This window comes from Exserohilum turcica (assembly GCF_000359705.1).
Source record: "Exserohilum turcica Et28A unplaced genomic scaffold SETTUscaffold_9, whole genome shotgun sequence".
NCBI classification, from domain to species: Eukaryota; Fungi; Ascomycota; class Dothideomycetes; order Pleosporales; family Pleosporaceae; genus Exserohilum; species Exserohilum turcicum.
In genome coordinates this window covers 1,871,235-1,882,639 of record NW_007360310.1, presented here as the reverse complement: position 1 = coordinate 1,882,639, position 11,405 = coordinate 1,871,235, and the positions used below count along the sequence as shown (strand labels likewise).

The window sequence follows — 11,405 nt, the reverse complement described above, 5'->3', positions numbered from 1 at the left end:
AGAAAATAACCACCTTTAAGAGGCTCTAGACGAATCAAACAAGCGTAAAAGCCGCAAGCGGCGATACGTACGGACAGAAGAGACTCTTACTGTAGGCGAGGTACAAGAAGTATTAGCTGAACAGGCGGGTAGTAGTCGTGGCGACGGTGAGAGTGCGTCGAAGAGGGTGCGAGGAGAGAGGCGGTGCGGGCGTTGTAAGCAGACTGGACATAACGCTCGTACCTGCGCAGTTGATATAGATAGTGCAAGTGATAGCAGCGATTCTAATAATTAATTTAGTATATTGTAATAGTTTATTGACTGTGATAAAAGTGCGTGATAACGTCTCGACGTCGACGCGCTGGTGGGGCGTGAGCGACTCGCTTGGGTGAGCGACTCGCTTGTGAACTACGTTATCCACTATCTTATTCTCTCCCTACACCTACTCTGCATGCTCGTATTTTTGCTCATGGACACCAATAGCACTGCATCCAATATTAGTCTTTTACTTGACACCAAAGAGAATCAACAAACTCACCGGCCAGAAGGATCCGTCTGGTTACTCCACGTCGGCGTCCACCGCATCACCGTGTGGGCACAGTAGCTGGGAAAGTGCTCGTCAAACATGCAGCGGTACCAGTACGCCTCCTTGCTATCCGGAATGTCGGAGCCCCACTCGGGTTTGGGGTTCTTCATCATCTCGTCGGTAACGTGCAGCTCGGCGTTGTCCTTGAGCGCGTCGATCCAGCCGTAGCCCACGCCGTCGGAAAACTGCTCCTTCTGGCGCCACAGAATCTTGTCGGGAAGGTACGGCGCCGTGTCGGGCTCGTCGCTCGTGTCGAATGCCTTGCGCAGAATGTACTTTTCAATGCGGCCCGCCTTGCGGTCAATCATCTTGTCCGCTGGGTCAATGTTCATGGCCACGTTGAGAAACTCCTTGTCCAGGAAGGGCACACGGGCTTCAACGCCCCATGCCGACGTCGACTTGTTGGCACGCAGACAGTCGGCAAGATGCAGGTTCTTGACGCGCCGGATGCATTCCTGGTGGAACGCAGCCTTGTCCGGCGCATTGTGGAAGTAGAGATATCCACCAAAAATCTCGTCGCTGCCTTCTCCTGAAAGCACCATCTTGACGCCCATGGCCTTGATCTTTCGGCTCAGCAGGAACATGGGCGTGGATGCGCGGATCGTCGTCACGTCAAACGTCTCGAGGTGGTAGATGACATCGGTGAGCGCGTTGAGACCATCCTCAATCGTAAAAGTAAACGTGTGGTGCTTTGTTCCGAGGAGGTTGGCTACTTCTTGTGCGGCAATGGCGTCGGGAGCGTTGGGCAGACCAATCGAGAACGAGTTGAGCTGTCCGAGGAGAAGGTCCGTCTGAAGCTCGTTGGAGTCATCGATTCCCACGAGTTGGTTCTGCTCCTCGCTAGCCTTTCCGCCCGCCGCAGCTGCCTTTTGCCTTATTTGCTCGTTCAACCGCAGAGTCTCCCGCTGCGCTATCGAGGCCACAAGACTTGAGTCGAGACCGCCAGAAAGCAGCACGCCAAACGGCACTTCTGCCATCATGCGTTTCCGCACTGACCGCTCAAACGACTGCCTCAGCTCCTTGTAGTCTACGGGTGTTGTGGGAATGCTCTCGGGCTCGACAAGCCACTTGGGGTCGTAGTAGCGCGTGAGCGAGTCGGTTTTCGAGTCGTAGACGTGACCAGGAGGAAAGGAAATAATGTCGTCGCATACGGGATGCAGGCACTTGAGCTCGGAAGCGAAGAAGACGGCACCGGGCGTTGTGCTCGACCGACCCATATAAAAGGTGGTGATGCCAATAGGGTCTCGCGCGGCGATTACACGATCTTGAGTCTTGTCGTGCAGGACCCATGAGAACATGCCGTCCAGCTTTCGGGGCGCATCGATGTCATGCTCGAGGTACTAGTATGCATCAGCGCTGTGTCCTCGCTGCAAAACCGCTGTCCCTACCAGAGGAATAATGACTTCGCAATCCGAGTGCGTCTTGAAGTTGTAGGGCGTCTTGAGGGTTTTGCGAAGGATACGATGGTTGTAGATCTCGCCGTTGACGGCCAGGGAAATGGTTTCCTCGTCGTTGACGAGCGGCTGCGCTCCGGAGTCTGTCCATGTAAGCGTCGACTACACTGCGTTTGTCGCGTGGCCACATACCGACGCCGACAATACTCAGGCGCTCGTGAACCAAGACTGCCAACCGTTAGGATTTTCTCTGACCCAATTTATCACGTCATGCTTACTGCTATCGTTCGCAATCCAGTTGCCACCTGCAAAGTTTCAGTTATCGTGTTCGCCGGCGCATATTGTGGTGACTGACTCCAATCTGGGCCCCGATGTCGGACACTATGCGCAGCCGGTCAATTGCAAGCCTCCAAGTACTATCAGGCAAAAACTTACGCCTTGCCCATTTTCAGGGCCGTCGGCTTGAACTTCTGGACATCGGGGTGTCTTTGAAAAAGTTAGTGACTGGCTCCGAGCGCATCGTGGAGGGGCAGCCATGGGTGCGTGGCAATTGTGGCATACCTGTAGCACGCGAAAATACCACACATGTTTGCGACTGTGAGGGAGGAGGGAGGGAGAGTGGGAGTCAGAGAGAGAGAGAGAGAAAAGGAGCGCTTTATCGTGGTCGAAAAGCTATTGTCAAACCACTGGAGTCATATTAGCCCTCCGGCGGACGGAGCCCCACCATGACCGCCAACCCGCGCTCACTACGCGTGTGGTCGCGGCATGGCGGTGTCCACTATCGCAGGCCGGCAAGGATGTAGCGTCTGGTGACACCGCGGCAAACCGGTGGAGTGTGATATTTCTCGGTTCAGAATGGGGACTTTACATGACGTCCATACGCCACCCCACAATGGACATTCGCAGCCCCGCCTATTGGCTGATGGCCTCACCAACATACATGTCTTCATGGCCGCCGTGAGCCTCATGACAACGACTGGCGCATCCCTCTGCTTAGCTCAGCTGCCGCCGCCTGGACAGGTCATGTCACTGAACGCTAGCAGTGACTAATCAAATTCATGCACGCTCTGATAAAGAGAGGCCATCTCCTCCATGGCGGCGTAGAGGATACAAGACAAAGTACCAATAAAGCAGACTCGAGATAGCCAGTCAGATAACTTAGATTAACCAGGTTTTAGCGCTTACTGGCCTCTCAAATCTTCCGCGGCCACGGTAACGTGCCGACCGCCTTTTCCAGCTATCGGAGCCTTCATATCTAGACTACCGCCGATTTATCCAACACGTGCCTTGGCCAACCTCTGCCCGTGAGCAGCTCCACGCAATACCAGTGTACATGGACATGAAGAGATTCAAACAATTTCAGGCGCTACAACTCCGGATAGTGTACTTGTTGATACATGAATGCTTTCCACGCGGATATGCTCATGCGTCCCTAGCAACTGCTACCCCGTATGCGTAACCAACGAGAGGTCTAGGACCAAGCAGAAATATAGCCACAAAGAAACCAACCCGATTAACACTCCTCTTGTACAGCGCCATCCCGCACCGTCTCCCTACTTCTGCTGCCTTGCTTATTGAAAGATACTAACCCCAATCCCGCGCCTTGTCACCTTCTGGGTCGGCGCCCCCCCCGATAATGTGGGCGTGGCGTGGCGCTTAGAAAAGGAAATAAGCCAAAAGGAAGCTAATGAGACAGAGAAGAGCAGTAATATGAACAGGAACTCCACCAGCGGGGGCTTGTCGCGCTTCGGTAGCAGTTGCCATTTGTGACTTGGAGTCTTGCGCCGAATCCGTTTTGCGCTGGCGGAGGCCACTGGCTTCGCTGACCTGCTGTGACAATCGTGCAATCTGCGCCTTGGCTTCAGCGAGCTGGGCCTCGAGTTCCCTGGAAGAAGGCATGGCATTCGAGAGGCTTGCAGCAGCCGAGTTCAAGACAGCCTGAGCACCGCCTCCTGTCGCCGGGTTGTATGTCTCATTCCGAATTTCTCCCAGGTTCTTGCTGTCGCTCGGGCGCTCTTGCGGGACGGAGACTGGACCTGAAGCGTCAGACACGCCGCGCTGGGGAGTGACGGCCTCGTGCGAGGGCGATGGCGAGGGCACCATCGAGTCACGGCTCAGGGAGTTGGACTTGGCAGGAGTGGCACCGGGGGCAGCATCGTCGGGGGCGAGGAAAAGGACCCTAATCTTCTTCTCTTGAATCGAGGACTTGGACGTTTGTTCAATGTGCGACCACTGCCACACGCGGTTAGCAAAGTCTCGGCCTCTGACCCAAATGTCGCAGGCGTACCAAAGACCCAACATTGGCAAATTCCTTGTCGGCAGTGACCAGCACCGACTGGACGAGGAACTTGTCGCGGCACTTTGCGTCTGGCGGCGGGTCCTCTTTCATGGCCTGGAGGAGAACTGGGCGCATGTGTCAGCTCATGGCAACATTTCGGTGGGGTGCGCGCATCGAGTCATGCGTACTTTGCACTTCGACCTCCTTTCCGGGCTCAATACGCCCGCTGTTTGGCCTGACGCAATATCTAGAGGAGCCTCGTCAGTGGTGGCGGCAAAGGAAGGGGTCGCGGGCGGCGTACTGCTTGGGAGCCGTGGTCTTGACCTTTTGCATGTGTCAGCAGGGCGTCCGAGCATACGGCTGCCGTGTAGCAGAGAACAGCAAGGCCTTGCTCACCTTGAAGGCAACGGGGTCCGAGTGCGGGTTCTTCAGGCGGAGGGTCTGCGACACCTCGTGCTGAAAGGGTCCTGGCCAGCGTGTTAGCACTGCTGCACGCGTCCAATGCCGGCGACGGGCGCCTACGCTTGAACCCAAGCTCTACGGGATCGAGCTCGACCGACATGATGAGCGCACGCGGGCTGGTGGATATGCTGCTATGTGGATGTGGATGTGGATGTGGCGGGTGGGTGAGTGGTGTTGGTAATCAGGTACTGGGTCTGGGTCTGGGTCTGGGTACGGGCCTGGGTACGGGTACGGGTCCGCAGCGGCAGAGTCGAGTCGCGGCCAACCTCGGGAATGATAGGCGAGCAGAGGGATGTGTAATTGAGGGCTTGAGTCGAGTGGGAGAGAAGCGCAGGCAGCAGACGGCGGCTCGGGGCGGTCGGAAGGAGTCGCGGGTGGGCAGAGGGAGAGGGAGACGATGACGTTGCTTCAGCGCTGCCGTGAAAGCAGCGAGCACGAGCACGAGCACGAGTCGCGCCAGTGACGCTTTTGGCCCAGGCAGCGCTTCTAGTGGCCGGCACAGCCAAGTGCAGGTGCAAGTACGCCTTCTGCTGCGACGACGCCGACGACGCCGACGACGACGAGCTCCAGGTCGCAGCCCCAGCACGGCGACGCAGTGCAGCCTCTCAGCTGCATGCTGCTAGCACTTCACGGTACCACTACCAGCAGCGCCCGCCCAGCAGATCCACGCTCCACCTTCTCCCACATTCCGCACCCTTCCCCGCTACCGCCTGCACCACTTCGTATATAAGACCGCCCCAGCCAGCGGGACCCCGGATTGCCCTGACTGCAACTCCGGGCTGGCTTGCTTGTCCCATCAACCGCCAACTCGCCTGCACACAATTGCTGGACACGCCTCGCCACTATCCCCGCCACCTGCCTCTCGCTCGCCAACGCTGCACACACACCATGGGCTCCGATCTAGATGCCCTGGTCGACATGGGCTTCGACCGCGAGCGCGCAGAGCTTGCCGTCAAGGTCTCCGGGGGCCTTCAGCCCGCCATCGACTGGCTCGAGGCCAACCAGGACAAGTCCATCGACGAGATCAAGGCAGCGCAAGCAAGCTCCGCCGCCGCCGCTTCGGACGAGCCCCCCGCCCTCCAGCCCGGCGAAGAGGCCAAGTCGCTCGTCTGCGATGAGTGCGGCAAGAAGTTCCGGTCTGTCAACCAAGCCCAGTTCCACGGCGAGAAGACGGGCCACGAGCAGTTCAGCGAATCGACCGAGGAGCTCGCGCCCCTCACGGAAGAGGAGAAGAAGCAGCGGCTGCAGGAGCTGCGCGAGAAGTTGGCAGCGAAGCGCGCAAAGCAGTCAGAGCAGGACAAGGAAGACCATAAGCGCAACGAGCAGATCCGCATGAAGGCCACAAAAGAGTCGCAGGACATCCGCGAGGAGCTACAGAAGAAGGAGCGCCTCAAGGAGGCGGCGGCCAAGCGTGCAGAGAAGAAGGCAGACGAGGAGGCCAGGAAGCGCGTGCTGGCCAAGCTCGAGGCAGACAAACAGGAGCGCAAGCGGAAAGCAGAGGAGGAGAAGGCGAAGCGTGCGGGCCAGGCTCCCCCTCCTGCGCCAGCACAAGCTCCGCTCGCCACATCGTCTGGCCCTTCGACGAGCAAGCCCGCCAGCGCATACACCGAGGCACGACTGGCGCTACAGACGCCTGGCGGAAGAGTCATGAAGACGTTCCCCGTAGAGACGACGCTCTTCGAGGTTGCACACGCCCTCGAGCAGGACGGCACCAGCGTCAGCACCTTCACGACAAACTTTCCCAAGAAGACATATGACAGGACTGACTTTGGCATGACGCTCAAAGAGGCTGGCATGGTGCCCAGCGCCGCCTTGATTGTCGGATAGACTACGACAGTCACAAAGTGCTTTCTCCGTATTCCATCAACCAGTACTGGGCGTATGGTCAAAGCATGAGAGTGGCGTTGATGATATCATGTGGGATCCCTGGTTGGTACTCTGAAGAGAGACATGTAGAAGTAGTTTGATCAAGGAGGCACAAAACACCAGCCACACTCGAGAATACTCATGAGTTACGAAGGTATATACCGTGTGGTATGCAAGGACAACGCCAGTGATGCCTCTCAAAGTCAATGTGTATCTCGACTCCCCCAAAACACCGGCATAATCCCTTGATTCATTCATTCATACTCGTCGATATCATATCGCCCCTCGGCCCTCTGCGTACTGCACCACTCCTCGCTCGCCAGCCCACGCTCCTTTCTTTTCACCAGCGCTTCGGCGTCCTTGCACCAATCACACGCAAAGTCGCACGGCGTCGGCCCCTCATCCGCAAAATACTTTGCAATAAGCTTGTGCCGACACTTGTCCGTGGCCTCGCAGTAGCCTACAAGCGCCTGCAGGCTTCTCGCGCGATTCATAAGCTGCTGTTGCTGGGCTTCTGCGCCCGCGCCCCTGGGCGGCTGCCGCAACGCGTCTCTCGACATCAAGCTCGCGGCGCGGTCGCGGTCCTCGCGGCCATAGTACAGGATACACAGCGAGGCCTTGCCGTCTCTGCCTGCGCGCCCGGCTTCTTGGTAGAAGCCCTCGAACGACTTGGGAATCTGCCAGTGCACGACAAAACGCACGTTTTCCTTGTCGATGCCCATGCCAAACGCAGTCGTGGCGACGATAATGTCGTAGCCGGCTTTGTTGGCGATCCAGCCGGACAGGGCATCTGCGCGTTCAGACACGGACAGGCCCGCATGATAGGGTTTGGCGCCGATGCCGTCGGAGCGGAGGCGCGCGGCGAGCGACTCGCAGTCTTTGCGAAAGAGCGTGTAGATGATGCCTGGGACATTGTCTGTGCGCTGGTTCTGCGAGGCGAGCTGCGAGGCGCGCTCAGGTCTGTCGGCGCGGCGGGCGTAGATGGCTCTGAGCAGAGCGACAAAATCGTCATAGTGATCTTCCTCGTCAGACTTGAAGCGTACTTCGTAGTGGAGATTGGGTCTGCTGCTGCTCATCCGGAACATGGCCACTTTCTTTGGGTCCAGCGCCAGCGTGGAAATGATATCATCTCGTACACGGGCCGTGGCTGTAGCCGTCAAGCAAATGACGGGTACGTCGGGGAATTCTGTTTTGAAAAATGACAGCTGCTGAAAGGATGGTCGGAAGTCATGGCCCCATTCACTGACGCAGTGGGCTTCGTCGACAGCGATGCGGGCCAGTTCCCGCTGAGAATGGATTATCCGCAGGATTCTGCGAAAGTGATCGCCTTGACAAAATTCCGGGGTGACGTAGAGTAGGCGAGTAAGGGGGTGGCCGCATTGAAGGTCTGCTATGATCCTATTCCTGTCTGCTGTGGGGGTTGTGCTGTTGATTGTTTCGACACGGATATTGGCATTGCGCAGCGAAGCGACTTGGTTGTTCTAGTTTCAATGAGACAGTGTCATGGAGGCGGATGGTGGGCGATATACCATGAGTGCTAGGAGCGGAGAGATGACAATTGTAACTGGGATCATCAGTACAAGCAGTCAACAAGAGAGCTTTCACATACTGCCAAAGTCAACGACTGCGGGTAGCTGATAGCACAGGCTCTTTCCGAATGAAGTGGCAGCCTGGACAAAGACATCTTGACCTTCTAACGTGGCCAAGACGATCTCGCGTTGTGGTGGTCTGGGCGACTTAGCATTGAATTCCAAACGTTGTAGAGAAGGCTACCTGAAAGCGGCTTTTTTGAACACCTTTCTCAGAGTAAAGTCAATGTTTGAGTACGGACGCTTCCTGGGCCCAGGCATGGTCCCACCACTGAGTCGTGTTCAAGATTTTGTTGCTGAGACGCTGCGCAGTTTTACGTCAAATCACGGCAAGGCTATGGCTTTTGATGGTGATTTGGGTGACGGGGAAAATTGCATGTTGGATAATACAGGAAATGGCAGGTGCCGTGCGATGGTTGGGTGGACGCGTCGACGTCAAAAGTGTGACGCGCTAGCACGTGCGTCCCACTTTGGCCAGGGCAGACTCACCATTTTGTAGTCGATTACCAACAGAGCCACACCCATGGTACTACAGCATATGGCTAGACAGTGATGCATATAGCAGACCACCCAGAACAACTGACGACCAAAACCCGAATCCTAGGTCTGGCCGATCCACGTTATTATCGGGGAGCGTTCAATTCCACCATGGCCGGAGCAGATACAGCAACACAAGCCCCGCCAGGGTTCATCATGAGAGACTTCTCTTCCTACCAGCCCAAACTACGCCCAGCACTCGCCGACAAGGTAGCCAAGCTGGAGAAGAAAATCTTCCCCGCAATCGAGCATTTCAACTACGATGTCGAGCTGAAGAAGAAGAACACGGGACTACTGCTAGTCTTCAAAGAAGACGATGCGGAAAAGCTCGTCGCGTATCTGGTGTATCAGCGGATGAAGAGGCTGGCATGGCTGCATAAGCTTTGCGTCGTTGAACAAGAGAGGGGAAAAGGCATTGCCAAGGCTCTCATACATTCGTTCCGCGCTTCCATGGAAAAAGGAGGCTGTGATACCATTTTTCTGTGGGTGGATGAGAGCCGGCAGCCAGCGAGAGCTTTGTACACAGCATGTGGCTTCCAGCAATCCGAGCGCCGCCCGCATTACTATGGACCCGGGCGGAACGCTCTGAAGCTGGAGTTGGCAATTGTCGAGTGAGCCTGTCTCACATGCACATGCAGCACCTTCACGCCTCTTTCGCAAGTTGTGCTCATCATATCCAAGGTCTTCAAAAGAAGGGAATATGGCTCTATTTCATTCTGCTCGTAAGCGTTCACGGCCATATTCATTCATTGATTTCTAATCATTTTTGGCACACTCAGGCGCGGTGAATAACTATCAGGCAGTCCCTCATATTGTCCAGATCGCCGCCCAATCCACGCCAATACGCCGTTATCAATGCAACTCCGCCCAAGCGATAATTTATAATTGAATGTCGTTGTTCAACAACCGCACCTCCTCGCCTGGCTTGAAGGCCGGTAAGCCAATGTACGGACATCCGTCACACCGGAACGCGTCACCTAGCGCACAGTTTCCGCAACTGCCAACCTTTCCTTGTACCGTAAAGTCCACTTCGGCAAGGTCGTCGGCGTCTAGTTTGAGCGAGTTGAGCGCCTTGTCGGCGGCTGAGCGGCGTGCGGCGTCTTCGGCTTCAAGCTTCTCCTTCATGCCGCAAGTGCAGTCCTTGCAAGCGCGACGTCGCTTTCCAGGTTTGGGCTGGCACTCGGGCGCTGTAGTCTGTTAGTTCGAAGAAGCCAGACGCAAGGAACGGGAGAAATACGTTGAATGACTGGCCGCGCCAGGTCTGCTTCGGTGATGAATTCGTCTTCGTCGATTAGGTCATCCTCGCCGGTGATGACAGGATCGTCGAGGTCATCGCTAAAGTCTACAAAGCCCACGCCGTTGGGCTTGGCAGGCTGCGGCTCGTTGCGTTTGCCGTTGAGGCTGAGCGGAACTGAGCCGTCTGGATTGACAGTGCCGTTTGTTCCATTCGCGCCTTTCTTCTTGCCAAACTTGAGCGGTATTGACACGGCTTCTTCGTCCTTTGGCTTTGTCATGCCCTCTGCCGTTTCCGCGAGCCCTGCAAGAATGGCCTCTGTTTTCTCAGTGCCCTGCAGTGGACCAGCCTGGCTCTTGAGCACTCCCCCAGCCTTCAATGCGCTGACTACTTTGTTCATGACATCGCGTGCCAGTAGTTTGTGGCTTTCGCGCGTTGTGCCGTCGGCGTCGGCGAGGAGGAGAACGATGTCGTAGGTGGAGACGGGAAGATTGACCAGGCCAGCAGCGATACGGTCGATCATCTGCAAGTCTGTCGAGGTGCGATCATGGATTTCGTAGACTTTGTCTAGCTGCTCTGGGTGCGCCGCGATGGACGGCGTACCGATCAGTAAGCATCGCGGCATGGCGGGGTACAGTCGTTTGTCGATGGAGGGGTAGCGGAATCACGCAAAATCAATCCGTTGCTTCGGGGCGAGTATGAAGCAGAGAAGTTTGCGGGAGAAAGGCGAAGTAGAGGCTCAGAGGCGCGCCCGGGAAACTTTTCTAGACAGAGATAGTAGTCATTGGCCTGCGGTTTCGGAAGCGGCGAAAGCGCAGTTGCTGATGCAAGCAACAATTCCGCGGCGATTGGTCATACGATTGCGGCCGCGAGCGAGGTGATGAACACGTGATCCGAGGGCGCCCACGTGACTCAGAAGTGGGCTGGTGGGCGCATCACCTTGGGCCTTTCTGGTAAACCTTCCGCTTCCATCACTCGCCAACCCCGGCAGCAGAGCGCGTGCAAGGAGCGGCAGAGCACTAGACATTACCCTTGCTCTTGCGGCTATGCTGCCCGCCTCTCTTGCTCCTGCTACGCCTCCAAGGTTGGATGCTCGGAGTAGCAAAAGCCGCTCTAACTGCGGTCGGGTAGCGCTGTTCGCCTTCTGTCGAGAAGGTGGTGTGCGCATGACCTTGGCTGGTGTGAGTGGGGCCCGTGCATTAGCGTTTAGGGGGGATGTCTAGAATCCGGGGTAAGCAACGCAGGTCGCTGAGGCCGTGAAGCAGCCATGAGGCAGCAGAATGCGCAGCGGCAGAGCGTCTTTTGCACGCACTGGGAGGTGGCGAGATGGGCAATTGCAGTCGGATACCAGGTCCAAACCATGGGCGTCTAGGGCATGCGTCTCAGCTGTTGTTCGGGGCACGCGACCCGCATCCAGCGCGCCAGGTACCGGTGACGTACCCGCACCCCCTCCCCCCCCCTGTTCCGTTCTCACAAAGTA

General features: G+C 56.8%; 6 protein-coding genes across 6 annotated transcripts; 2 read left to right on the top strand and 4 right to left on the bottom strand.

Moving 5' to 3' along the window:
• Positions 1-256: 256 nt before the first annotated feature.
• Positions 257-2,546, bottom strand: SETTUDRAFT_44923 (uncharacterized protein; the record flags this gene model as incomplete). The annotated part of the gene is made up of 8 exons (XM_008033118.1): positions 257-464; positions 518-1,905; positions 1,954-2,102; positions 2,152-2,187; positions 2,238-2,264; positions 2,315-2,340; positions 2,395-2,445; positions 2,521-2,546. 8 exons carry the CDS (start codon positions 2,544-2,546, stop codon positions 422-424), a joined length of 1,746 nt encoding a protein of 581 aa, XP_008031309.1. The 3' UTR covers positions 257-421.
• Positions 2,547-3,615: 1,069 nt separating this feature from the next.
• On the bottom strand, positions 3,616-4,799 carry SETTUDRAFT_24670 (uncharacterized protein; the record flags this gene model as incomplete). The annotated part of the gene is made up of 6 exons (XM_008033031.1): positions 3,616-4,191; positions 4,247-4,362; positions 4,426-4,484; positions 4,539-4,561; positions 4,634-4,704; positions 4,760-4,799. The coding sequence occupies 6 exons, from the start codon at positions 4,797-4,799 to the stop codon at positions 3,616-3,618; spliced, it is 885 nt and encodes a 294-aa protein (XP_008031222.1).
• Positions 4,800-5,401: 602 nt separating this feature from the next.
• SETTUDRAFT_166501 (uncharacterized protein) lies at positions 5,402-6,716 on the top strand. Its single transcript, XM_008033481.1, has one exon. It carries the CDS (start codon positions 5,588-5,590, stop codon positions 6,524-6,526), a length of 939 nt encoding a protein of 312 aa, XP_008031672.1. The 5' UTR covers positions 5,402-5,587; the 3' UTR covers positions 6,527-6,716.
• Positions 6,717-6,819: 103 nt separating this feature from the next.
• Positions 6,820-8,415, bottom strand: SETTUDRAFT_36036 (uncharacterized protein; the record flags this gene model as incomplete). The annotated part of the gene is made up of 4 exons (XM_008033084.1): positions 6,820-8,046; positions 8,095-8,129; positions 8,175-8,293; positions 8,339-8,415. 4 exons carry the CDS (start codon positions 8,413-8,415, stop codon positions 6,820-6,822), a joined length of 1,458 nt encoding a protein of 485 aa, XP_008031275.1.
• Positions 8,416-8,847: 432 nt separating this feature from the next.
• On the top strand, positions 8,848-9,306 carry SETTUDRAFT_158097 (uncharacterized protein; the record flags this gene model as incomplete). Its single annotated transcript, XM_008033480.1, has 1 exon — positions 8,848-9,306. One exon carries the CDS (start codon positions 8,848-8,850, stop codon positions 9,304-9,306), a length of 459 nt encoding a protein of 152 aa, XP_008031671.1.
• A 66-nt stretch (positions 9,307-9,372) lies between these two features.
• On the bottom strand, positions 9,373-10,893 carry SETTUDRAFT_166500 (uncharacterized protein). The gene is made up of 2 exons (XM_008033479.1): positions 9,929-10,893; positions 9,373-9,878 (listed from the first exon to the last, which is right to left on the bottom strand). Exons 1-2 carry the CDS (start codon positions 10,548-10,550, stop codon positions 9,571-9,573), a joined length of 930 nt encoding a protein of 309 aa, XP_008031670.1. The 5' UTR covers positions 10,551-10,893; the 3' UTR covers positions 9,373-9,570.
• Between the last annotated feature and the right edge of the window lie 512 nt (positions 10,894-11,405).